Source organism: Saccopteryx leptura, chromosome 1 (assembly GCF_036850995.1).
Source record: "Saccopteryx leptura isolate mSacLep1 chromosome 1, mSacLep1_pri_phased_curated, whole genome shotgun sequence".
Lineage (NCBI taxonomy): Eukaryota > Metazoa > Chordata > Mammalia > Chiroptera > Emballonuridae > Saccopteryx > Saccopteryx leptura.
This window is the reverse complement of record NC_089503.1, coordinates 160,272,875-160,300,012: the sequence shown is the minus strand read 5'-3', so window position 1 is coordinate 160,300,012 and position 27,138 is coordinate 160,272,875. Positions and strand designations below refer to the sequence as shown.

Here is a 27,138-nt window from a genome sequence, read left to right as displayed (position 1 = left end):
CTGGGCAAACATTCCCTGGGAACCTTGGTCCCTTTCTATGCACTGTAGCAGGAATGCAATACGCAGCGGTCTCTGGAGCCGGAGTCAGATACATCCACACCTTTTAGCGGAATGCTTTCTTAGAATATGGTAAACCAGATTATCATCTAAAAACGACAGGTCATCGTCGAAGGCGATGGGTCGGCAACAGGCCTGCCCCACTTTGTCACTCGCCAGCCTTCTGCTTCTGGATAAGTTTTTTAATATTTTGTCGTACGTTGTCTCGGCGGCCTCGCAGGAGCCGCTGCAGTACCGGAAAATCAGTTCCTCCTTGGTTTCGTAGCCCAAGCCCAAGTCGGTGACATTCAAGTGGACGGCAGTGAGGACGCAGCCCCGGTTCCTGCCCCTCCCGCCTCGCCGGCCTTTCCCGCGGGCATTCTCGGGGCTGGTGGCTGCGGCCTGCCGGTTTCGCTCTCTCCTGGGAAACACGGCCATTTGCTTGTCCGGTGACCTTTTCAGTCTTTTAATGGTGGCTTGAATAAAATCCATGACGTCATCAAACTGATCAGGGTAATCCTCTGGCATATTGGCTGTTCCGCAAGAAAACGGAAAACAGAAAACGTGAGACAACAATAGTGACCATTTCAACCGTCTTCTAGATCAAAGCACGATCAAATCACCTCTAAAAGTCAGCCACAACTGGACCTGCAGCGAGACGGGCAGCCCATCCCACTAGGTGACCACTGGAATCCCCCCGGACCAGAGGCTCACATGGACCTCCGAGACTCCACAGAAGGAAAATTACTTGGGTGAAAGAGACTAGCAGGGCAGGTGACACACACTCCCTTGTAGAAGACAAATCCTAAGAGGCGTAGTTTTCATTTGAATAATATCTGCCATTTCTTTTCTTTTCTTTTTGACAGAGAGAGGGACAGATAGGGACAGACAGACAGGAAGGGAGAGAGATGAGAAGAATCAATTCTCTGTTGCAGCACCTTAGTTATTCACTGATTGCTTTCTCATATGTGCCTTGACCAGGGGGCTCCAGTAGAGTGAGTGACCCCTTGCTCAAGCCAGCGACCTTGGGCTTCAAGTCGGCAAACATGGAGTCATGTCTATGATCGCACGCTAAAGCCAGTGACCCTGTGTTCAGGCTAGTGAACCCATGCTCAATCTGGTGACCTCGGGGTTTCGAACCTGGGTCCTCTGCATCCCAGTCTGATGCTCTGTCCACTGTGCCACCACCTGGTCAGGCAATATCTGCTATTTCTAACAAGTCTGTATTGAGGTTGCTGGGAGCAAGCTGAGCCTCAAAGGCCAGTTTACTAGTCTAAAAACAGCCCAGAGTAGTGGGTCACCGAGCATGAGAATGAGTGGAATGCTTACTGAGAGGTGGATTGCTGCCCCTTGAGGTAAGGGTGGGGGTGGGGAGTGCCAAGGAACTGGCGGTATTTAATGAGCCCAGGAGGAATTCAGGACCACACTTTGGAAATCCTGAAAAAAGGATTATCTTGGATGGGGAAGTCTTTCAACGTTGCTTCTACCCAGCACTCTTCCTTGAAATTGACCCTGACTCTTCACTCTGCACAGTTAAGTGGGACCAGAATCACTTTGATAGAACAAATGAAAAGCTCATGAGCTCAACTATATTTTAAAACTTCTTTAAAAAACATGAAGAGACTGAAAAATAGCCTACTTTTCACTAATTTAACCAAGAGGTTAATTTACCACTTCCTTGGAACAGCATGAGCTAAAAAACACGGTAATACTGTAAGATGACAATGAAGTGTGTCAGCATTAAGTGGAACGAGATGCGGTTTGTGGACAGATGGAGCGTGACCCCAGGGAGGGGCCCAGCCTCTGCTGCAGGCCATCACACGACTCCCTCTGTCTTTGGTTACAAACAGGACAGGACACGTGCACTTAAGGGACATCACACCGAGGAACAAGGAGGCACCTGCTAAGATGTCTGAGCCCTTTGGGTAAAAGCAGAAATCGGCTGTCTCTTGGTGTTTTCTGCCATGTTTCAGCGTTCACTTTTGATCAAGAGAAGAGTATCCGTCTGAACAACTGAAGACATTTCCGAAAGAGGGAAGCAATTCAAAATGCCTGTGTATTAGGTAGCAAACCCTTATCCTGTTTTCAGGTAATTCAGTCTGTTTAACATTACATGTGGCTTAGAGACATATAGCATAAAAGAGCTATTAGCAAGAGTGAATGTATGTTTTTGTCAAGAACATGTTGAAGCAGAGAAGGATTATTCTGTGCCTAACTCATATAAAATTGTTTTGTCATGAACTGAGCGCCTATACAGATATCCTATCTTGTTTCCTATTGTGTAAAACAAAATCCAGCTGATGTGACTTAGCCACATTTATCTGTCTGTCTGTCTATCTATCAATCTATCTAGATTTAGATAATACATATAAAATATGTGATATATAGTAATGAGTAGAGCAAGGATTGTGTAAATTCCCCAGAGCTCCTCGTTGCCTGAAATGTCTGGTACTGGATGGTTCCGCTGCACACAGTCAGGAAGCTGCTTCCACCCCAGTCTGAGCTCATCCTCTCCTGCCTAGAGGCTCCCTCACCCCAGCCTTCCCCCCTCTGTCTATCCTCTCCTGCCTGGGGGGCTCCCTCACCCCAGCCTTCCCCCCTCTGTCTATCCTCTCCTGCCTAGAGGCTCCCTCACCCCAGCCTTCCCCCTTCTGTCTATCCTGTCCTGCCTGAGAGCTCCCTCACCCCAGCCTTCCCCCCTCTGTCTATCCTCTCCTGCCTGAGAGCTCCCTCACCCCAGCCTTCCCCCCTCTGTCTATCCTCTCCTGCCTGAGAGCTCCCTCACCCCAGCCTTCCCCCCTCTGTCTATCCTCTCCTGCCTGAGAGCTCCCTCACCCCAGCCTTCCCCCTTCTGTCTATCCTCTCCTGCCTGGGGGGCTCCCTCACCCCAGCCTTCCCCCCTCTGTCTATCCTCTCCTGCCTGGGGGGCTCCCTCACCCCAGCCTTCCCCCTTCTGTCTATCCTCTCCTGCCTGAGAGCTCCCTCACCCCAGCCTTCCCCCCTTCTGTCTATCCTCTCCTGCCTGGGGGGCTCCCTCACCCCAGCCTTCCCCCCTCTGTCTATCCTCTCCTGCCTGAGAGCTCCCTCACCCCAGCCTTCCCCCTTCTGTCTATCCTGTCCTGCCTGAGAGCTCCCTCACCCCAGCCTTCCCCCTTCTGTCTATCCTCTCCTGCCTGGGGGGCTCCCTCACCCCAGCCTTCCCCCTTCTGTCTATCCTCTCCTGCCTGGGGGGCTCCCTCACCCCAGCCTTCCCCCCTCTGTCTATCCTCTCCAGCCTGGGGGGCTCCCTCACGCCAGCCTTCCCCCCTCTGTCTATCCTCTCCTGCCTGGGGGGCTCCCTCACCCCAGCCTTCCCCCCTCTGTCTATCCTCTCCTGCCTAGAGGCTCCCTCACCCCAGCCTTCCCCCCTCTGTCTATCCTCTCCAGCCTGGGGGGCTCCCTCACGCCAGCCTTCCCCCCTCTGTCTATCCTCTCCAGCCTGGGGGGCTCCCTCACCCCAGCCTTCCCCCCTCTGTCTATCTTCTCCTGCCTAGAGGCTCCCTCACCCCAGCCTTCCCCCCTCTGTCTATCCTCTCCTGCCTGGGGGGCTCCCTCACCCCAGCCTTCCCCCCTCTGTCTATCCTCTCCTGCCTGGGGGGCTCCCTCACCCCAGCCTTTCCCCTTCTGTCTATCCTCTCCTGCCTGGGGGGCTCCCTCACCCCAGCCTTCCCCCTTCTGTCTATCCTCTCCTGCCTAGAGGCTCCCTCACCCCAGCCTTCTCTCCTCTGTCTATCCTCTCCTGCCTGAGAGCTCCCTCACCCCAGCCTTCCCCCTTCTGTCTATCCTCTCCTGCCTGGGGGGCTCCCTCACCCCAGCCTTCCCCCTTCTGTCTATCCTCTCCTGCCTGGGGGGCTCCCTCACCCCAGCCTTCCCCCTTCTGTCTATCCTCTTCTGCCTGAGAGCTCCCTCACCCCAGCCTTCCCCCTTCTGTCTATCCTCTCCTGCCTGGGGGGCTCCCTCACCCCAGCCTTCCCCCTTCTGTCTATCCTCTCCTGCCTAGAGGCTCCCTCACCCCAGCCTTCCCCCTTCTGTCTATCCTCTCCTGCCTGAGAGCTCCCTCACCCCAGCCTTCCCCCCTCTGTCTATCCTCTCCTGCCTGAGAGCTCCCTCACCCCAGCCTTCCCCCCTCTGTCTATCCTCTCCTGCCTGAGAGCTCCCTCACCCCAGCCTTCCCCCCTCTGTCTATCCTCTCCTGCCAGGGGGCTCCCTCACCCCAGCCTTCCCCCCTCTGTCTATCCTCTCCTGCCTGAGAGCTCCCTCACCCCAGCCTTCCCCCCCTCTGTCTAACCTCTCCTGCCTGGGGGCTCCCTCACCCCAGCCTTCCCCCCTCTGTCTATCCTCTCCTGCCTGGGGGGCTCCCTCACCCCAGCCTTCCCCCCTCTGTCTATCCTCTCCTGCCTGAGAGCTCCCTCACCCCAGCCTTCCCCCCCTCTGTCTAACCTCTCCTGCCTGAGAGCTCCCTCACCCCAGCCTTCCCCCCTCTGTCTATCCTCTCCTGCCTAGAGGCTCCCTCACCCCAGCCTTCCCCCCCTCTGTCTATCCTCTCCTGCCTGGGGGGCTCCCTCACCCCAGCCTTCTCCCCTTCTGTCTATTTTCCTGGCAGCCAGTGTGGCAGTTTTCTCTTAAGACCACTCATACAGTTCACACCCCTCCTCTGCTCCCAACCCTCAGATGGCTCCCCATTTCTCTCGAGGAAAAGTCGAAGTCCACAAGGGCCTACGGCCTCACCTGACCTGGCCACTGCCTTCCCCAGCCTCTGCTACCTCTGACCTCATCTTGTCCTCACTGTCTCCCTCCGGCGTCCCTGGCCTCCTCCCTGTTTCTCGCAGGGTTTCCCAACCCTGGCACTACTGGCCTCTTGGGCCAGATCATTCATTCTTTGAGGTGGGAGGCTGCCCTGTGCATTGCAGGATGTTTACCTATGTCTCTGGCCTCTACCCAAGAGATGCCAGTAGTATCCCCACCCTCCAGGAGTGACAAAGTAAAGCACCTCCAGACATTGCCATATGTCCCCTGGGGACAAAATATCGTGTGTTGAGAACCATGGGTCAGACACAAGCAGGGCCTAGGGCTGTTTTTCTCTGTCTAGAACACTGTTCCTCAGAGCACCCCATGGCTCACTTCCCACATCTCCTTCAAGTCTTTGTCCAAACGTTCCCACCGCCAAGTCCCACCCTGACTTCCTTGTTGAATGCAGTTCCTCCCCAAACCCAGACCCCCCTGCCTTGCTCTTCCCTCCCCCTCATAATACTTCACTACCTTCCAGCACACGGTATGACTCACTTCTTAAACGTTTGTGATTTGTTTGTCTTCTCGATAGATAGAATGTGACCTCCAGGAGACAGGGACCTTTGCTTGGCTTGTACACCAGTGGATCCCAAGGGCTTAAATAGGATCTGGTCCCTGGAGGCCCTCAGTAATTGTCGAATGAATTAGTCTCATTAAGAGAGGGAAAGAAAGGGGACACTTGGACTTGAGCTGTGAACCGCACCATTATGATAACGTGGGGAGCCTCGACGCCCAGCACTGCACAGCCAGTCTCCACCTGGGAGGTGAGTTGAAGAACCATCTCCAAGCTGACGCCCACCAGGGCCAGCTTCCTGCAGCTCTAAAGTGTTAGTTCTCATTGTCCACTTCATCCTGGGTGTTCAGACAGGGCTTGTGTCCCTGGCAGTCACCTTTTCCAGGGAGGACGGCAGACAAAGCGAGTATTCAGTTTGTCATTTCCTCTGAATACTTTCTAACTGCACTTGCACTTCCTTGGGAAGTTTTATTTTTTTCTCACAACAAAACAAAACTTTAAATCACTCTGATTTAAAGAAATGAACTACTTATTTTGAAAAAAGAAATAAGCTCCTTATGTTCTTTATGATTGTTTTAAATAATAAGCTACAAGAGAGGAAATTAGGTGAGCTCAGTTTCAAAAATCCATGCTTGAATTTCTAAAACTGATATATTAGGGGCAATTAATCAAAGTACAGAAAAGTCTTCAAATTCCAAAAAAAGGCTCTTTGTTTTACAAAAGGACTCACACCACAGGGTCCCTGGGAGCCATTAAAAATTCCTGAATAGATCATTAACTTAAAAACCTGAGAACACAGAAAGTTAAAATCGATTAAGAATCAACTGAAGATTAATCATAAACGAGAATGAAACATTGCTAAAATTGTAACATAAACTAATGGCAAGACATTTGTGTTACAAAAACTCACCTTAAGCTAGTTTAGAGTCCCATTTGCTTTATATAACATGATAAATTACATAGTTTTATGTGGCTAGAGTTATAATAATGATTTGAATCAACATTTATAATGTTCTTATTTATTACCAGATAACTTTCAAAGTTCCTGAAAAATACGTTTCTTCCTTTTTAAGATGTTTTGACCACATTGCTTTGTCCATTGGCTTAGCTTGCAAGATAAAATACAGAACCCTTAATTAAATTTGAATTTCTGATAAATAGTGAGTCAATTTTTAGTATTAGCACTCTTCCATAATGTTTGGGACATACTTATATTTCATTACATACCAACGTTTAGTCCCTTTTTCTTTATTTTAAATGCCACTTGGCCTTACCAGGGTGATACAAGTGGCAGTGTGACTGCATCGACCACTTAGGCTGTGAGGTGAGGTGGAGAACAGATCATTCACCCTGAATTGAAAGGCTTCCTGGCACCGGGGAAACTGTCAATCAATGTTTGGTTTGTTAAACTAAAAGGTGTCGTTAATAACTCCTCTTGATGGGAAAAATCTCTCTCATACCTTGTTGTTAATGGGAAAAATTTATATATATTTAGGCTCCAAGTTTCAGGCTATAGGCAAGTCTTACTGATTTGAAGGGTTTCCTTCCTCCCCTTTCTTCTTATTGAAAAATAGAGCAAAAATAATATAAATATTTTATGCTAAAAGTTTTGCATGGTTATAAATTTTGGAAACCAGAAAAGGGCAACATTATATTTTCCAAAGCACAGAGCACATAGTCCTGTCTCTTCCAACTAAATTCCTACTTCTGGGCCTCTTGATGCTGCCTGAGTTCATGCACAGAGCAGTGTCCACTTACCAACAGTCAGCATTTAGGGAGCACCAGGAGCTGTGCACCTCACTGAGCCTGTCCTCAGACACTCTGCAGAGGCCTTGAACCTGGCCCAGGCAGGCACACTCCCCGTGCTGAGCCAAGAAGCCCAAAGCTGCCTCAATCTTCCAGGAACTCACTGAGCTGAGGGGAAGAAAGGCACTTGGGTTTGGATTAGTTCCCTAATTTAAGACTTAATGTCATATCTCTTAAAGGGTTTGGCAAGATGTCAGCTACACAAATGGCCCTCATTAGTGTTACCTTTGATAGTAAAATACTTGCAAACCACAAAAGAGAACCATCTTTTCTTTTCTTTTTTTTCTTTTCTTGAACACTTGCTCATTTCCCAGACCAACTTGGAGGAGAAATCTTGGTTGGAAAACACGTCCACCCTAAAAGCTCAAGTTTTTGAAAAAAATCAAGATACCCAAATGCATTGAAGTCATCTTTCAGTGTGCAACCAAATATTTTGGCATTATTCTATTTAAAATCCTTTAACTTTGATGTGCCCTTTGTATAAACAGTGTTATTTAAACAAATGAAGCCTTGTCCTGGGGCAGGACTCTGACTCTCGGAACAAGCCGTTCACAGCAGAGCCTTTGCCTCCCTTGATTATGGGGAAAAATAAGTCACCCCAGGAACAAAGGACTGGGTTATTGACTCTTTTGTAGTGAACTATGTTTTTATAGGAACAATGCTGAGGCCTCAGAGTACTCCCTGTAATAGCCAAATTAAAAGGTACGTAATTCAAAACATTACCTTGGTTAAGCTAGCATTCACTGGATAGTCTCCTAAATGTCAAATTTCTCTTAAAAACAGTACAGGTTAACAGTATTTTCATCAGCGGGGCCATTTTATACTCACACAGAGTTGTCCCTCCTCACCCCAGGCAGGCTGGGGGTGCTAAGCTGGCCTTTCATCTGGGGCCCAAGAGGGAGACAGCATGAGATTGTCTGCGGAGTGGCAAGGACATGACCCCTTAGCAGAGTGGCAGCAGGCTCTGGCTCTGAGGCTCTGAGGGTCCCAGGAAAGAGGGGGCTGGACCCTAGTCCTCACTGGGTCTCTCTTAGAGGACCCATCTTCCAGGCCAGAGCCAGCCTTAAGGGGTCAGGGGCCACAGAGAGAAATCCCTGGTGTTTCTTGCTCTGGAGAGGACTTGCCTCCGTACTTCACTATGAAGCTTCCAGCTTCTGTGTGTCACAAGGGCAAGGGTTAACATGCCGAGGTCCGCGGGGTGACTACTGCCTAAGCCCAGGCCACTCAGAAGAGATGGGTGTCTAGAACTAGCGCCTGTAGTGCCCAGCGCTGGGGTGGGCTAGGCCCTGGCTGTACTGTGCCCAGGGCTGCTGAGGGACTAGGCAGCCTGTTTGCTCATGAAGAGCCCCCCAAAAGACTGTCCACAGATGGGAAGCAGGTGGAAGGCCTCCCGGAGTGGGGGACATTTACTCTAATATTCTTTGCCTACCTGCACCTCAGGTAAAGTTCAAATTGCTCTGTAGACCAAGTATATGAAAAATAGAAGTTCTCTCTCTTTCTCTCTCTCTCTGTGTCTAGATATAAAACATACATATATGCGCGCGCACACACACACACACACACACACACACACACACACACACACACACGTGCATGTTGATATAAAAAGATCAGCCTAAGATTGATTGATATAATCTCTCAAGAAAATTCCCAACTAATGTCATTCTTTAGACTAGCATACTTTCACATTTCTATAAGGTATAAACATGATTTTCTTTCACTACTACTGAAATCTTACAAGAACTACATAGTGCAGCCTTACTTTTATAAGTCCTCATATCACAAAATTTCATTATTCTGTATTTTAAAAATAATAGCTCCCTCGATGTGCTTAAAAAAATATGACCATTATAAAGATGGGACGGATGTCGACTTCCACACAACATTCACTTTAAACCCAACAACATCTCTGGCCAGGCTAAAGCAGGGTCCGCATACTCTCTCCACTTTACAGACCAGGAAACTGAGGCTCAGCGAAGATCAACGTGGGCCCAGGCCACATGGCTCGTCAGTGTGGACTCAGTGGGTTTGGTTTCAAAGCTCAAACATGTTGTAACGCTCCGTGATGCCAGTTTGTTTTTAAGTAAAAACTGACTACCCTGCAGTTGGAGTCCAGGCCTGGCCAGGTATGCTCTTTCCACCTGCACATGTTTACCAAAGTCAGGACAGAAAGTGAGAAGCACACCTGCTATTGAAAATTCGGTATGAATTCTAAAATTAGGCTGCCATTGGCTGCAGCACTCAGTCCATTGTCTCCACAAGGGAGAGGCCGCGGCTCTCAGGGCCATCTCGCCTAAGTCCTGGTTCTTGCATACCAGTCGCAGGCAGATCTGGCGTTTTCCCAGGTAAAACCGGAAAACAGGCAGCCAAGGGTGGCGGTATATTCAGACAGAGAGGCCCCGTCTCCGGAAGCTCCTCAAACACACTCTGGCACCAAACGACCAGCTCTGGCTGCAGAGCTGGAGAGGACAGAGCCTGGAATTCCAGTCTGGGTCATTCCCTGCCCAGTCTCCTGACCTTGGACTGCTCGCTTAAGCCTTGTGAGGTCAGCTAGACCCTCTGCGGGGCCCTTCCCAGGGCTCAAACCCCAAGATAAGGACAGTCTACGTCTCAGTGGAAATTCGTTTTCAGTCCCCTCATCAAGGAGGGGATGCCGCAGCCGATGCCCCAGCAGCGTTCCCCTCAACCACCACCATCAGGGACCCTCGTGACACGCCACAAGAAGTGTTTTAGGTTCCAGGAGTCCCCAACCTTTTCAGTTTACCTCTTGGCTCAACATCTCAGTTATCGTTGAAATAATCACCACCACATGTCTCTCAACACATCGAGTCATCTTCCTATGTCCCATTTAGGAGAGGGATAAAAATGTGCAGACAGGGTCCTGTGTCGGAGCCTCAGAACGCCCCGGTTGTAGTGAGAGACAGACATCCTTGTCCCTCGGTCTCCGCCTAACTCTGGTAGGACACCCTGTCACCATGCCATCATCCTTCAGTCTCCACCTCCCAGAGGCAAACAGGAAACCTGCCCCTTTCTTAAAATTCCACTTTATTCTGCCACCAAAGCGCTCACGAGAGACCCACAGCTGATCCTGGAAGCCGTCGACCCTCGTTCTGATCTGACCTTTGTTGACCTCTGAAATGTATCATGTTAGTCCAGGAGAATGTTCCAGTTCCCTGAAAAATTATACAAAGTGTTGTCATCTGCTACTATTCAAAAGTTTAATTTTGCCATTTGTTCGAACTAACTAACAAGGTCCGTAAGTCGCTCGGCGCTGGAATGAAACGCAGCTCAGGTTATGTAACGACCATCCTTGCTTTCCTATTTTGGACAGAGGATTCGTCCAGCATGAGCTAGACTGTCCGGATCCTACGCTGCTCCTGGGTTAACGTTGAGAGCGGTCCACAGGGTTTACCTCCTTAGGCGGGTCCCTCCCTGGCAGAGGTCGTTTATGGAGTCGCCGTGACCACTGCCGGAGCGACCAGTGCGCTCCCTCCATGGCCAGTGGTTTGTTGACAATAAGGCATAATGACATGGGTTTATTTGAAAAGTATTTGTGTTGTAAAAACACCAGTGTTTGGTTGTTTTAAAACAGCACTTCTGGCTCCTCTCAAGGCAGAAGAAAAAGAGCAACCAGAACACAAACTATTTCAGAATACAGAGAAAGGGGCCTGTGGTCTGTCTGAGAAAGCCACTCTGCCTACCCCAAAACGTCATTTTCTTTCCCATTTGCACCTACTTAGATCAACATTGCACACATGTATTTGTTATAGAGTATCTTAAATTTTTTTATCCTACAACTTACAGAAAAAACAACAACTTGTCCTAAGTATAATGGAAATTGCTGCATTAATACAAACTGCCCCCCCACCCCAAGCCTTGCTCAGGCAGAGAAAGACTATATCAATTTCGTTACTCAGACTCTAATTGCCCTGCTCTAATCTCCACCTATGTGGTTCATACTTCTATTATAGTTATGTTAATAATTTTACAGTAATAGAGCATAGCTCCCCTGGGGAGAAAATGTCCTTTCTCCTGCTTTTAAGTCAGGAAAACACCCGACAGGGTGTCCATTTGTCAGCTAATCTGCACACGCCCCCAGGAGACAGAAAGCACTTGGTCAGCAATAAACACCCATGCTAACGAGAGCACGCCAGGGGGGCTTGGCTTCTGTCCTTGGGGGGGCCTTAGTGGGGAGGGCGAGGGAGCTACTCAGGGAAATGAAGTGCACAGAAGGCCTCCTGGGAAAATAATCCCTGTGGTGTTATCAGAGGAGGTTGGTTTTTGAGGGAAACTCTGATGGAACCTGGCAGCAGAGGCTCCTTTGCCTCGCACAGAGCCTGCCTGCAGCCCCAGAGGCCGCAGAATTGTCGTGGGATCCCACCCACGACAATCCCTTCCCTCTGCCCTTCCCAGGGCTCGGAGGGGGGACGGGGGTGGGGGGGACGAGAGCCTGGGGAGGCCTGGGCACAAAGACGAGGGGCCAAGAGAAGAAGGAGAACCGGGGATGAGAGACAAATGTTCTTCATCAGATAACCCTGTTTAACGGGTCCTGTGGTCAGGCGTGAGGAAGGACTTTCTAACCTCCTCGCCCGTGAATACATTTATTGGAATCTCTGAGTTCAGGTATTCAGCTCTAAGTATCATTCAAAAGCGACCACCTTGACAAAACCCCTATGCCTGATTTTTCTCCTCGCTGACTTCCTGTCATAGTCAGAGGAGTTGCGCAGCGGTGTCCTGGGCTGGCAGGAAGCGATCTTGTGACATGGTCACAAGCGCGAGTGTAGGGCTCAGGCTGCCTGGGGTTTAGAGTCTGGCTAAGTTGCTTAACCACATGGAGTCCCATTTCCCCCTTAAAATGGGGCTAGTCACACCTTTACCACAACGGAAAAAATGTTTTCAGCTCGGTGCTCGAAAACATGTCACAAAGGTGTTAACTAAGGTTAGATCCATATGGTTGTCATGTCAGGGATGATTCTTCAGTGAAGTCTACACAGAGGGCAGCAGAGCAAAGATCCACTCTACCTGCTATAGACAAAGCAAGATTCCCCGAAGGGGATGCAGACACTGGTCCTTTGTTGGTCCAGCTGTTTCACAGCGCAGGAGGCCTGGAGCCCCTGGCATGGTGCTCTGCGTTCTGTGGGCAGAAGGGGCAGGTCTGGCTTGGGAGTTTGTGCTGTGTGTTCTGTGTTCCTAGAAATGCCCCCAAATTAACTATACTAGCATCAACTGACTCCACAGTCCATGAATAATACTTCCATGTCCTCTCTGACATAGATCAGCGTGTCTTCAGACTGAGTCGTATCCCTCTGGGGGCACACGAGTGCTTTGTAGAGTGCCTGTCGGTAGATTTAAGAGAATCAATTTCCAGATCCTCAAACATCCCCCTGTGCTGTGTCTGTACCAGACCTGGTCTGCCTGCGAACACCCCTGTGGCCAGTTCTCTTTCTCTGTCTCCTGTCTTACCAAGAGAGGTGTACTTGTCACCCACCTCACCCAGTGTGCTGTGAGGCACTGTCCGGGGGGTAAGCACCTGAAGGTGCCAGGTAAGGACAATTCAGGCCTGCGTGGCCCGTTGAGACACACTGAGGCCGGTGGCTCCTTATGCAAGTACACAGCATCATAAACTTAGTATTCTGAGGTTTACCTGGATGTAAAGCTTGAGAGCTATTCTAGAATAAAGGAGAATAAAGGTAAAATGGCAACCCAGTGCAATTTGTGATCCCCGATTAAGAAAAAAAAAACCCATAAAAGACCTTATTGCAACAACTGGGGAAATTTCAATATGGGTTATCTATTAGATAACAATATATATCAATGTTAATATTCCTGAGACAGATGATTAAATTGTGGTTACATAAGACAATGTTCCTGTTCTGAGAAGGTGCCTGCTGAGCTATTTAATGGTTTGCTTGCAACTAATTCTCAAGTGATTCAAGATAAAAAATAAATAAACGGAGCAAAATGTAACAAGAGGTCAGTCCTGGTGAAGAGTACATGAACACGGACTGAGGGAAGGTCCCATATGAATAACGCAAGAATCATTGAAGCAGGTGGTGCTATATACTTCACTCTTGCTGGGCACTCCTGCCATGGCTTGGTGCTTTATCTGCCTGTCTGTCCCTCTGCCCATCCATCTATTCATCTTATAATTAAGATCTAGAAGTGTGATGATGGTTTTCATGGATGTATATTAAATATGTGTATTGGAATTGAAAATGAAGTTGGACATTTCCTGACCAGAAAGTCAATCTATTTGGGCCAAATCCTTTTAAGTGTTTTGAACAAATTGAATAAGCTAAACAGGCAGCTTCAAGGTTTTGCCAAAAATATACGTGAAGCACATATACAGTTTCCAAGTAGGCTAGAAATGGCTGATCAAACTTATGATAAAAATATTTTAGAGGTCACCTTAGGAGAATGCAATAGTTTACAGCATTATTGGTGAAGGGTCACAAAGCAAAAAGGTTTGAAGTCGAAACCACAGCTTCCCACGTCAGTCATTAGGGTCGTACAAAAGTGGGTGCTATCTCTACTGAGCTAACTGGTTGCTTCTCCATGGTGACCCAAACCCTGCTATGAAGCCCCACTGCGGTTCCCATGGTGGCGATCGTCCTGCACGCATGCACTCACCCTTGGTTTCCCATGTGAACTTCCCATTTCCCGGGTGCAAGAGGGGTGGTCTGAGAAGAAGCACCTTCCAGAAGGCCTCCGAAAGGCTGCCAGCCTATCCAGCATTTGAGACCATGCTATGTCCTGACCAGTTAGAGAGCCTCCTCTCGTGGCAAAAATGCATTTGTATTATAGGAATACGCAGAGAAATTCACTTTTCTCTTCTTAAAACACCTTGATCTGGTCTGTGAAGTAGCCATTAATAATACGAGCTGAGGCTCCACCGCAGCCCAGACAGGAATCAAAGCAAGGGCCTAAAGGATATTCAATATTCCCTGCTTCTTTGGATTAGCTTGCTTGATTGATTTCCCCGGAAATCTGTGTTTCAGTGTTAATGTATTTTTAGCAAGCCAATGTTTGTGGATTTCTTAATCTACTGATAGGGGAGCACACAGTCTGTGTTAGGCCAAAATTATCAGCTTTGGGACTAGAAGTCGGAGGTTTAACTTCTGGCTTCACCATCACTGAATCTGTGATCTCAAGTAACTCTCGTAAGTCTCATTTCTGCATCTGTAACATGGAAATAATAACACTTCCTGTTGTCTGTTGGGGCTCCCACACATTCGATTTGAGGACAAGATGTAAACCCGATTTGTTAAAAATGGAATTACTATGTGGACAGCTCAGAGGTGCCATTCACTTACTTGGGGATTAATAGGTTGACTCAATTGTGTCTGTTTAGGAGCTTTTTAAAAACAAGGGCGCCAAACTTCAAAGTGAAAAACATGCCTGTGCCATCGGCCCCACTCGTGAGCAGCCCAGGCACTGGCGCGACTTCTGCAGCACTATGGCTCTGTATTCAGATCCCACTCACTGCCACTGCCTGCCCGAGGTGCTCCAGGGGTGCCACTGCCATCAAAAACAGTGCAAGCACCTTCTTTTCTTGGATTTTACAGCATCTCATAATCTGGGTATCACCTACGGAGATATCCTAAATTTCACACCACTTCCCGCCACCTGTTCCTGAGACTTGGCGACGGGTCTGGTCTCCTCCTGTATCCACCACCTGCCCCTCTCCATATGGTGGCCACAAATTTGCCCAGGCTTCTCCTTGGCCTGGAATGTGCTCTTTTCCCTCTCCTAATACCCTAATACCCATCTTTCAAGTACCAGCTCAAATCCTCCCTCTCCCCCAACCCTTTGCTGCTGTGATCTCCACACCCCAGTGACCTCATTGCTAGGAATTCTTACCATGACCACAGGGAACGTAAAACGGTAGACAAAGCTATCTGTCTGACTGACAGTCGCCCACCCGCCCGCCCACCCATCCCATATAGTTCACAATTAGATCATAAACTATTGAAGTTCACAGTTTTGTCTTTTAGATGTCACATAGCACCTAGCGCACAAGAGACACTGAATACTTGCCTCTTGATGGAGCCAAGTGATTAAAGAACAAGTGTTTTAACTGAATAAAGGTGCTATGCATCATAAGGTACTAAACAAACAAAGATGAAAGGGATGTTAGAAGGGGAACAGGCCAGACTGCTTTCGTTTTTACATCAGCAAAAGTAAAATCTTTTGAGCAGAATTCTTTGGCTGCTGGATCAGCGTAAGGTCCTGAGACGGGCCAATTCAAATGAGGCCTGAAATAGATTTCTCTAAACAGCCACGGTTTGAAATAGGTATTGAGACTGTGGCCAGAGCGAGATGTTGGTCTCAGATCTCTAGTGAGAAATCAGTCCCTAAAAGTCTGACGTGCAATTTCTTGATTCCAAGAGCCCTGTCCCCACAGGTTGGACAGAGCCCCTTTCCGGCTTAGGTAACTCCTTTATCACAGTATTGCTCCTTCTTACCATCCCTAAAGCAATACGAAACAATAGATGGATGGTGTATTTATCCTGAACTCTATATCCGATAACATTAAATGTGAAAGCTGACTGTTTACCCAGCTGGTTGCATCAGAAGCTTTCTCAGTTGGATGACAATGGGCTAAACAGTCACTGAAGTTCACTAAAAGATTGTCGCTGTGTTTGTGAAATGTCTTAAATTAAATATCCAGCTGGGATCACATAAAACAGCAACACTCTCATCTCAACACAGGTAGACTCTGGCTTCCAGCCCCTTACCACTTACATATGAAGACCTTAGCTGGCACTGGCTCCTTGTCCCCATAGGGGAAGAGTGTCTTCCTAACATGACCATGGGAATCTGGTGGGGAAAAATGTCATAGGAACTCTGTGGGCTCAGAAAGTGGGGGGGAAGGCAACCTGGGAAGAGCTGGGGACGGGGCGGGGGGGGAGTTGCTGACCCAGGGGCAGACTCCCAGGGAAGGCTGACCTGCCTACGTGCTGACCAACCAAATGACTGTGGGGCCCAAAATAACCTTCCCACAAGGCCTGCATTTCTTTCACTCTGAATTATGTGGTGCTGCCTGAAATGCCACCATTTAGAGCAGCATCTTGGCAGGAGAGAAGGTGCTCCTTGGGCGCACAGCGAGGGGCCCTAGAAGCCGGAGGGTGACAAATAACAACTCCCATCCTTACCTCTGGGGCTTTACAAAGCATCGCCTCATTTATCCCTCACAGCCCCCTCCCCCCCACCATGAGGCAGCCTTACTTTTATTCCTGTTTTACAGACGAGGAAGCTGAAGTGTAGGAGATGTTAAGTAACAGCCAGTTAAGTGGCAAGGTTGGGCTCTGAAACTGAAGTCCGATCTCAGTGTGTGAACTTGAGCTCTTGCTTATTGAAATGCCTCAATTTCTTGCTCTCAGCCCTCCTGCAGATTAAGGGACCTGGCTCCCTAGAAAGAGACTCAAGCCTATTAATGTTGTGAGTTATATTTCAGTTATACTATGGTGTATATAGATTCTTTTTCTGTGGGCAGCTAGCCTGGGAACTTGATAGCTTGATTTAGACGATTGTTTCTATAGGCAATTTTGTGGCTTGTTACTGAACTGGCGGAATGTAAATAATCCCATCACATCAAAACAAACTGTGGATGACCTGAGATTACAATTTCACAAAGCTCAGTGTTTCTTCCAGTGGGCTTCCAGTTCCACAAAAAAAGCCCACTGTACCAGCCCAAGGTTTTTCATGTTTTCATTTAAGTCTGCAATGCTACCAAATCGTACCACCTGTCATACATTTACTAGATAGTATGCTCCATGAAGGCAGGAGTTTTTGTTTATTATGTGTACCAAGGGTTCCCTAGCACCTAGGACAGTGCCTGGCACATACAGGCATACACTATTTGTTAAGTGAATACATCCTTTTCTTTATTGATTTTAGAGAGAGATGAAGGGAGAAAAAGATAGACAGAAACCTTGATCTCTTCCTATATGTGGCTTAACTGAAGATTGAACTGGCAACCTTTGCGTATCGGAACAACGTTCTGCTAACCAACTAAACCCTGGCTGGATAGCTTGGTTGGGAATACATGCTTGTACATCACAGATGTTTAAAGCCACATGCACTTTATGCTTTTCCTTGTGAAACACATTCAGCACTGACACACACAGCTGAGATCTAGTACGTGACTGAGATTAACTAATAAATTCAGACAACCTTGTGCAATGTGGTTTTAGTCATTAGTTGAAGTCCTCCATCCCACATAAAGTGTTTATCCTTAAGTAGCAAAACCGAATGCTCTCTGAGCATTTCAGCGGTTTGGGGAAACACTGGTTCGGGTGTTAGCAGACCTGCCTCCTGCCACCATAGAACTCAGGCACTTGGACAATCTGCTTTCTGAGCTTCTCTTCAGCTCTAAAGTGTTATGACAACAGTGAGTTTCACCTCCTAGATAGCTCATGCCTACTCTAATCACCCCTTGGAGAAGATACTGGCAAAAAGCAAAATACCCCCCCCCACACACACACAAAGATAGCTACAAGGAAAAGTCTTAGATGCTTTACAAGGAGAATCACAAGTCCCTGAGGTTTGACAAGTTCAGAGTTGCTGCAGGAAGCAGCCGCAGCTCATCTACTTTAGAGCCAACCTCTAGGGGAGCAAGTGGGCCAGTTGCGGTTTCCATCTGGGTAGTTCATCCTAGGAATAGAATTCTGGCTGTTTCATTTACAGTGCAACCAGCAGAATACATGCAAGCTCGGGGTGAGTGTCTGGATGGGGAACAGTCCAGCTGCCTCTGAACAGCATAGAAAGACTGACTGGCAAGGTGGCTCAAAGTGCTTTTGTTCAATCACTAAGTTACAAGCATTTAAAAAGAAGAGTGGCCAGGATTTATGGTACTTATATAGTTTCAAATGGAACAAGTGACTTAATGTTTTTCTACATAAGCCTTAACCAGTCGCACGGTGTAGAGTGCAGGATATAAATGTCAGCGCTGTGAGAGCAGCGTGTTGACATGGTCGAGTGTTCAAAGCCTGCACACTGTCACTATTCTGCCTTCCCTGTGCTGACAGCTTGCTACCGAATTGAACATACCTGGAAAGAAGTCAATTTGGCTTAGAATGCAGCTCAGTTTCTCTTTCAAGTTTCCCCTAGGATCTACTGGGTCTTCCCAAAGGTAAAACAGAATTGGGTATGTCCTGCTGGTTTAAATGTAAACAGAGTAGTCAGAACCTTGTCCCTTGGTGACTTAGCATCAGGTTTGGAAAAGGGAAGTAATTTCTCTTCCCTCACAACATGCGTGTGCTCCCCCCCCCCCCCACCAGTAGGAACAATGCTCTTTTGCTTTGTGACTTGGTACCTTGCACCAGGCACACATTTCCTTAAGGTATTATTGGGTCATAGTGACTCTAACCCTGGGTGTACATTAGACTCATCTGGGGAACATCTAAATATCCCAATGCCCAGGCCATACCCCAAACCCATTAAATCAGAATCTCTCAGGGTGAGGCCCAGTATCAGAACTCATTCAAGTTCACCAGGTGATTCCGGTGAGCAGGGATCTCTTATAAGTCTTTTCAAAGGACACCACGACAGGGGCATGAAGACCAGTGGGCCAAAACTCATAGCCATCGGCCTTTTGGAGTGGAAAGGCCTCCCTTTACTGTATGGTTTTAAGTTGTTCCTTGAGTTCTCAGGCCAGTAACTTGTCCAAAGTCACAGAGTTAGTTGAAAATAGAGCCAGAACCAGGAGGCAGCATTAACTATGCCTAAGTAGGCAAGATACTAATATGCTAACTAGACCTCCATGGATTAATCTGCTTCATAACTGGGCAGTCACTTTTCTCTTCTGCATGTCCTGGTGAGACAACTATTATCTTCCGCTGTGTCCCTGTCCTTCTGGCCTAAGTTGTAGGGATGAAGGAAAAGCTACTTAGCTCTCACCGGGGGAACTAGTCTAAAGGCAATGGCACAGAGGGGCGCTTTGAATTTAAGTTTCTATTGGAGAATCATTAATGTAGATTAGTATGGAAATTCGTGGGTGAAACCGAAGCCTTTAAAAATGGGTTTAGATAGTATGACTAATTGACACAAATTCTCAGAGCAGTTACTTAATTTCAAGAAATCAAGCATGTCCTCTTTCCAACCTAAGTCACTCTTGAAGTCTTAATTGGCCTTGAAAAATGAACTTTTTTCTATTTTGGGGGGTACTTCTGGCACAATATGCTCTTATTGTTGTAAGGATATATAAAATAAACACATCACATTTCTCGGGCTGTTCTTAGCCCAAGGCTGCAGGGTTTGGGAGACTCTTAACATACAGCTGACTTTTGGGACCACTTCTGCTGTGCATATGATCGTAGTATATTTCAGGCACAGAATAGCTCGAAGAGAGTGGGGGGAGGGTAGTATAACCAGGGTGGCATTCTGGTGATGCTCACTACTGCTTTATTTTGGGATCATGTCAAGTTTTCTACTTTTGTTACTTACATAAGTTAACTTCCCAATGACCTGTAACTTGTAATGTAGCATGCTTTGCTTTATGCAACAGATAAACGTCTAAAGAGAGAAGGATAAATTATATCAAATCATTGCTGACACGCCCTAATCAAGCACCCTCTAAAACATTTGTGAGAGGCACAATCACGGACTTATTTTCTAATATGAATAAACTGGTTTCTTTTCTTCAGAGTTAACATTTCATGTATGGAGTAAACTGTATGCCATCCCCCACTCCAATTCCAGCCAGCAGATTTACTCCAAGTCTTTCTAGAACCAGAACTTTTCTGAGAAGATTTGACACTGCCCAGATGCTTGTTCTGGAAATTGAGACCCTTCTGTGTTTGCTCCGACTCTGGCTTGGCTTTGGGAAACTTCAGTCTCTTCCCTTGCAAGGGTAGTGTAGGATGGAAAGGCAATTGTTTTCAGAATTCAGCGTGTGTGTGTGTGTGTGTGTGTGTGTGTGTGTGTGTGTGTGTGAGTGATTAGGGAAGCCGGGGTAAGGGAGCCACAACTATGGTGGCGGTGGAGGTCTGGAAATGGTCTGTGCATCGGAATGCTGAATGGACAGCATAAAAATCTGACGCCCTACGTGCTGGGCGACCAGCACCCGTCACCTCTAGGCGTCAGGGCCTGTGGGCGCAGCAGCCTGCAGCGCCAGCGCGGCTCTGCCCGCGGGTCAGGAGGCAGCGCTGCCGTCCGGGCTGGCTCAGGAGCATGCGGGCGGCGGGTAGGGGTGCGTGGGGGCCCGCCGGCGGCCCCCCGCGGGAAGGGAACGGTTCTTACAGTCACTGCTCAGCGCGAAGGGCGCGCGGCGGCCAGGGGAGCGGTCTTCAGCGGGCGCCTCGGGAGGCCTCTTACCGGCGGGCAGCGGGAAGGCGGACGCGGTGTGGAGCAGCACCAGGCAGACAGCCACGACATCCCATAACTTCATCTTAGAGTCCCGTCCGGCCGCGGCACCTGCGACCGCGGGCGAGAGAACCGAGAGCGCGGGTTAGGCCGGGGCGCCGCTCTTGGTGCATCATCCCCGCGCCCCCTCCAAATTTGTCACCACCCTCTTTCGAAGCCGCTGCAGCCCAGCGCTTCGCCGGGCATCTCCGTCCTCCTTCCAAGTCCTTGACTCCCTCCCCCTCCCGGATGCGCCCCACGCGCGCGGCTCGCTCTCTGTGTCTAGAAACAGCTGCTTTTGTCATCTACCACCCTCTTCCAGAGGTCTTATTTTTGACCAGAGCACTGCCCACGCCGGTCCCAATACAACGACACTGGGACACCTGGTCAACTGGATAACACCAGGATTCCTGACCAGTCCCTATTTCTGGCGCGCCCCGCCCCATTCTCTGGAGGCAACCAGGAAGCCCCCACGCTGTGTCTATCCTCCGCCCCAGCCCGAGGCCTCCCCTCCTTCCGGGCAGCTCCCGTGGGCTCTGGGAAACCAGCCCAAGCAAGCGACCGGGTCTTCTGCTTTAGAATGAAAGCAAGCACACTCCGGGGCCGGGAGTCCCGACCTGCTCCTAGCTAGGTGGGGGCAGGCTCCGTGGCACCTTCAACCCACCTGCCGCCCACACTTCCTTCTTCCCACCTATTTTTGTCGGAACAAGAAGTTAGGGCAGACTTGGAGACTTTTGACTGGAATGGGATTATCTGCATTAAGTTACATAACTCCCCAAAGCATCAATTCGGGTTTAAAATACTAGTTCCAAGACCACACTCCACAGTGGGCTATATCACTAAAATACTAGTTCCACCTCTTACAAAGTTATGAACATTAAGTAACACGAAAAAGCCCACAGGAGCATAAAGCAAGCACTCCATCAATTCTGCATTGCTTTTAGGTAAGAATTGCATTTGTCTTGAAAATGTTAATCCTTCGTGGTGTACCTGAACACCCTTATTTTTGCAGTTTTACAAGATTACAACCCTACATCCCTTCCTTTCCCAGAAGAGTTTCGAACTCCCAGCGCCTCCATCGCAGTCACTTTTTGTCGACTGTACCAGGGTCCTGACCTCTGGGTATGCACGGCACCGGAAGGCTTAGGCTATCAACATGCGCTCTGGGTGGGGGCTCAGCTCTTCTACGCCAAGGGGCTCCATTTGTCTTCTCCCACCCCCAGAGAAGAAGCCCATGCAGCCGAAGGAAAGCGAGAAAAAGGCTCTGTCAACTCAGCCAAACTGCACCCAATTACGAGGTGGGAAGGGAACCCGGGCACTCCCGGCACGGAATCACCCAGTACTTGCCCAAAGCCACTGTTTTCGTTTCCAAGTGACTTCTCAAAAGGAAACTACGGGATTCATGTAATTGACTATCCCCTCTCCTCCAAATAAAAGGGATTCTTAGGAAAATCTCTAAACTTTTTCCATGGGAGAGAGTAAGACAGTTCCCAGGTAATACAAAAGCCTGGGCGCCTCTCATCTCTATTATTTCCCAGGCCTGCCGCCTCCCTTCCAGCAGCCACCCCTCGTTTCCCCATCTCCACCCAGAACTGCCGCCCGGATTCCTGTGCAGGGCCACCCTGGGAAGCGTTTAATTGGGCCGCCACCTCCACTGCTACGGAGACTAATGCATTTTCCATCCCTAGGGCGTCCCTTCGTTTGCCACGCAGTTGTTGGGCGCCTGGAGTTGGCGGGGACTAGGAACTAGGAGAAACCTGCGGCTCCGGGCGCCCCATGCCATACTGGTTGGTTTACAACCCCGGGAAAAAGCCAAGTTTCTAGGTTCCTGCACACGGGCCGGGGCAACACCGCACCCAGGTCGTGCAAAATGAGCGCAGCGAGGCGCGTTAGCACAGAGGACTGGCGAACGTGAGGCCTCCCGCTCCGTCTGCTTGTGCCAGCTCCCGGGTGCGAGCGACATGGCTGGCGGCTCTGAGGAGCAGGCGGGCGCGGGGTTAATGCGCCGTTCCAAATCGCGGTGCCCGCCAGCAGGAAGCGGCAGAGGCACCAGGATTTCCCTTCGGCATTGAGGGGTTTTCCTTTTTTTTTCTGCTTGGCCGACAGAAAGCTTTTTAAATTGTACGTGGAGAACCTCAATTAGAAGTGTGGCGAAGCTGGCAAAAGAGGAAACGGTGGAAAAGTCCCCGCCTCACTAGAGGAGTCTCCCGGCTCCCGCCCTCGGCCCGCCGGCGCAGGCCTCGGGAGCGCTCTCCCACCACCCCGGGCTGGGACCGGCGCCTTCTCCCCTCTGAGCGCCGCGGGGGCCGGCTCCGGCCGGAGAGCCCCCTTAGTTCTCGGAGGCAGCGGAAGGGATCTCGGGGCTGGGCACACAACGCAGTCTAAAAGGACGCTTTCTCCAAGCCCTTGTGCCCCAGACCCCGCGCGCGCCTTTCCTGTTTGTCTATCGCTTTCCCCAGTGCACAGCTGCCCCACGTATTTCTGCCGCCTTCACTGAGCGCGCGTTTCTTAACCGGCTACCACGTGCGGTAATCGAACTCTCGTTCTGAGGTCCACCACGTCGGTGCCTCCGCACCCCTTCTTGTATCCCCCTGCTCTAGTCAGTGCAAAAAGGGGCGTGTCGCGGGCGTCCGCACCTGGTCGTCCCCAAGCCCGCGTGGGAAGGAACGCCCAGGAGAGCTGGAGCACCCACAGAAGCCGCCGCTCGCCCTGGGGCGCTTCTGAGTTCCCAGCACCAGGGGGCACCAGAAACCGCCAGAGTCCCGTAGCGCCTATGCGGCCCGGAGGCTGCGTTGTCATTTTGAGAATAAAGCCAGTGAACAAGCAGTCCCCCTACAATCCTCCTCAAATCCCAATTACTCCCGGAACTTCTGGACGTCCTCACCAGCATCCCCGCGTTTCAGGCTCCTACTTCATCCTTTTCCCCTGATTTTTCTCTCCTCACCTCACCTGGGCTGGTTTCCTTGAAACCTACATTTAGAGCTCCTCCCCAGATTTCCAGCCTGGTGACAGCTTCACCACGGGTGAGCGCTCCTGCTGCCAATGCCCCTACACCTTTTTGTGGCTATCAGGCTGGGAGGTTTCTTTGGGCTTTGCCTTTAAGGTCCAGAGGGGGTGGTGGTGCTGTAACTCGGGGTTTCTTCTGAGATAGGGGTAGAAGTTGCCGAAAGGTATTGCTTTACTCAACTGTATCTCTTGTCCTAGCCAGAAGACTTATTTTCCCTGTGTTGGGCCCAAGACCCGGGCAAGGGGGGAAAAATACGGGATGCTTTCTGTAGACAGTCTGGGGAGGAGTCTGTCTGTTAAAGGGCCCGAGGCCGGGTTTCAGGTCCGAGGAGCCCGAATCCCTTGCAACTGGGAATGGAGACGCTGCGGGCTTTCCTCCCGTACACCTAACACTTGTTGAAAAGGTGATATTGTTCCCCTTCCCCGCCAAAGCAAAGGCATTGCGAAACAGCTAGGGCGAGACCTGGCTGGGGTGGAAGCGCAGCGGCTCTCCCTCGGAGAGCTTTGGGGAAAGAGGTGTGTGCGTAAGGTTGAAAACGTCATCTCTTTCTTGGAATACTTAAGAGTAGATTCAAAATACTGAGAAAAGTAAAGCGCGCTCTGACATATCCGCGGCCGGGGCCGGAAGAGTTGTGTTTGTCCCCGCCAAAAAGCAGAAACGTCGGGAGCACCAGGTTGGGCGGCCCACTGCCCACCCGGGCGCACAAGTCCGGCGGGTTTGCCACAGCCGAAACTAGGGAGGCGCCAACAGGCTGCAGTTGAGGGAGGAGGAGGGTCCTGCAAAAGTCCATTCCCTGCTGCGATGAGGGTTCCTTTACACCGAGTGGGGCTGGAAACCAAACCGCGACTAAATCTGCCCTGAGGTTGTACAAGGTAGTGGCGAGGGTGTTTTGGGGGAGGTCAAATAATCACTTCGACGACCTAGTGGAGACCTTGGGGAGTTTCAAGTGTCTGTTTGAGGCAGAGACCCTAGTCATGGCTTGTGCAGGGCGCCCCTCTCCTAACCTCGACGGGGATGGTTAGTGGGGTTGCGGGCATTAGGAACGTGCAAGCAGCCGGGTTCCGAAAAGGGAGAAGAATGTAGCTTTGCAAGACCGCGCCCAGAGCGGGTGAGCCCTCTATTTTTAGGTTCACAGCACCTTTACAGCAGCCCCTCCGGGGCCTGCACTTTCCCTCGGAACAGACCACGAAAAGCTCATTAGTAAGTTTCACTTCTAGCAATGATATCTATGTAACTGCGCGTCCCGAGAGGACACTCTGGTCGTGGTGGGTTCAAAGATGACCCCGGCCCCGCACGGTCCCGGGGTTTGACGGAAGAGCGCCCCACCGAGTAGGGGAGGAAAACTGACCCTGTCGGACATTCCAGGGTCTACAGGCATTAGGGGCACCAAAGATCTTTGCCCACGAGGGAAGGCAACCTGCCCCACCACAAGGCCAGCCGCTCCCGCGTTCAATTTCTCTCTCTTCTGTCCACCATGTGCCTCGGTTCTTTCTAGTGTCTCCTCTTTGCAACCCCACCGCCTACTCTGGGGTCCAGTCGTGCCCCCGTCTCCGGTGCCCCGCAACCCGCTGTGCGCGCTGGCGAATCAGCCGCCACCCAGGACCGCTCCTCTACTTACCTCGGATCCGGTCTCCGCAGACCCCCAGTTGGACATTAACTCCAGTAGCCCCAAGTCCCAGCCAGTGCACCCATCCAGGCCGAAGGCAGGAGTGCAGAGCCCCGCCCCACAGGTCAGGGGCACGACGAGATCGCAATTCTGGGGCGGCTCGGGGTTGCGAGGGCGCTCGGGAGGCGGCGGCCAAGGCTCCCGCCGCCGCCGCCACGAGAAGGGCAAAGGATGCCGACAGCTCCCCAGCCGGCCCCCCCGCACCCCTAGAAGCTGAGGTCCCAGCAGCCGCTGCTGTCTTGGGTGGGGGGTGACACGGCTGCCTGCGCCGCGCTCTTATCTGAAGCTGCGTGGGCCCTGGGCGCCGCGGGCGGCTCAGCTGCGGCGGCCGCGCTCTGCGCCTTCTCCGGGCGCAGCGTCTAGATGCACGAGATGGGCCGGGCTGATGCTGCCGCCGGAGCTGAGATCTTGCCTGGAAATCCGAACGATGCACCACGTCAACCAGCGCAGGGAGTTCGTTGAAGACATGAGGGCGCCAGGAGCGCAGGCTGGTCCTTGAGAGCCCGGGCCGGGGGCCGGGGTGGGGGAGGGGAGACGCGGGGCCCTGGGAGGGGAGGGGTCGAGAGGCGGAGGTGGAAAAGGGAAAGGAGAGCAGTGAGGAGGCACCCGAGCTCCCGAGGCAGGGGCTCCGGGTGCGAGTGGGCGACGCGAGGCGCCCCTCCCCGGGGTGCAGGGAGAGCGCTCAACGCATGGAGACGCTGCCGGTCTCGCGCCTCCTCCTCCCGGGGTAGATCCGGAGGAATGCTTAGCGCAGTCCAACCCAAGTGGGCAATCCAAACTTGACCGCGGCGTGCGCGCCTGGCTTCGTCCCCGCGCCCCGCGCTTTGAAGGAGGGCGCGCTGTCGGGTGGAGGGCTCTACTGAGCGTTCCTTGCGCCTATCGAAGGCTTTCCTTCGTCTTAGGTGTCCAGCCCACTCGGGTTTCTATGGGGCAGAAAAAGGCAGTGGCAAGGAGAGGAGCTGCGGGCCAGAGTTCTCCTAGCACCACAAGGAGAGGTGTGGAGCAGTCAGTGAGCGAAGCCGAGTGTTTGCCAGGGGACGCTGAGAGTGGGGATGAATTTATAGGGCGCTCACTCCGTGACGTGCCCTCCAGTGGCTTCTCTGATTCGCTTTCGGACCTAAACACACATTAGTTGAGTCCCCATGCTGGGCCAACACGGTCTCCAAATATCTGCTGGCTGAAGTCAGAGGCTTTGCATATCATGTATTACATGGCAGGCACTGAAGAAGGCTTCTGAGGCTGGCCGGCTCCTCAGTCCTAGGCTCCATTTTCATGCTGTTGTAACACAATACCAGACATGGGGTAGGCACATACATTCAAAATCCCAATTCCACAAGCGTAAGATCACTTCATCAGGAACAGGTCAGGGGAGGTTGGGCTACATTTGCTTTTATTCAGATTTTCAAAAATGCAGATGGGAAACTTAAACAGGCACTCCCTTGGGGGCTGAGCAGTGACCCAACTCCCATTCCTGATCTCCCTGAGACCCTTTGGGTATTCCTTTTGTTGGTCAGTTTCCACCAGAAGCAGCCAGAGTCTTCTTTTGTAGAGGACATGAAGAGGGCAAGTCCTTACACACCCTGCGAATGACTCTACCCACAAATACGTTTCATTCACAGAGGGCATGAAATGAACTCTACCTTTAAAATAATGTACTAAATCCAGTATGTCTTTGCTAAGCAGAAACCTGCTTTTTGGAAGCCATTGGCCCTAAATTCAGTGGGACCTTTTCTTTATCTTATTAATGGAGCCAGGGAAAGGGTAAGCAGGCTCAGTTTACACCCAGGTACCTCTTATTTTATGACTCATCCAGTTGTTGGGGAGTATGTGTTCCTCAAGTAGCTGCTACTGACAATGGGGAAATGTAGGGGGGAGATCACATATTATTAAACTTCTTAAAAGTCAAAGATCTCCTACTCTGGAGGTTTGTTAGTAGTG

At 50.5% G+C, this 27,138-nt stretch overlaps 1 protein-coding gene across 3 annotated transcripts; it reads right to left on the bottom strand.

The window, feature by feature from the left end:
- On the bottom strand, positions 1 to 25,877 carry GDNF (glial cell derived neurotrophic factor). Of its 3 annotated transcripts, none has more exons than XM_066360851.1 (3): positions 25,153 to 25,877; positions 20,426 to 20,599; positions 1 to 569 (listed from the first exon to the last, which is right to left on the bottom strand). In XM_066360851.1, the coding sequence occupies exons 2-3, from the start codon at positions 20,571 to 20,573 to the stop codon at positions 85 to 87; spliced, it is 633 nt and encodes a 210-aa protein (XP_066216948.1). In that variant the 5' UTR covers positions 20,574 to 20,599; positions 25,153 to 25,877; the 3' UTR covers positions 1 to 84. The 3 variants fall into 3 exon arrangements, with proteins under 3 accessions (XP_066216948.1, XP_066216949.1, XP_066216950.1); XM_066360852.1 differs by having other exon boundaries at positions 20,501 to 20,599; XM_066360853.1 differs by lacking the exon at positions 20,426 to 20,599.
- Between the last annotated feature and the right edge of the window lie 1,261 nt (positions 25,878 to 27,138).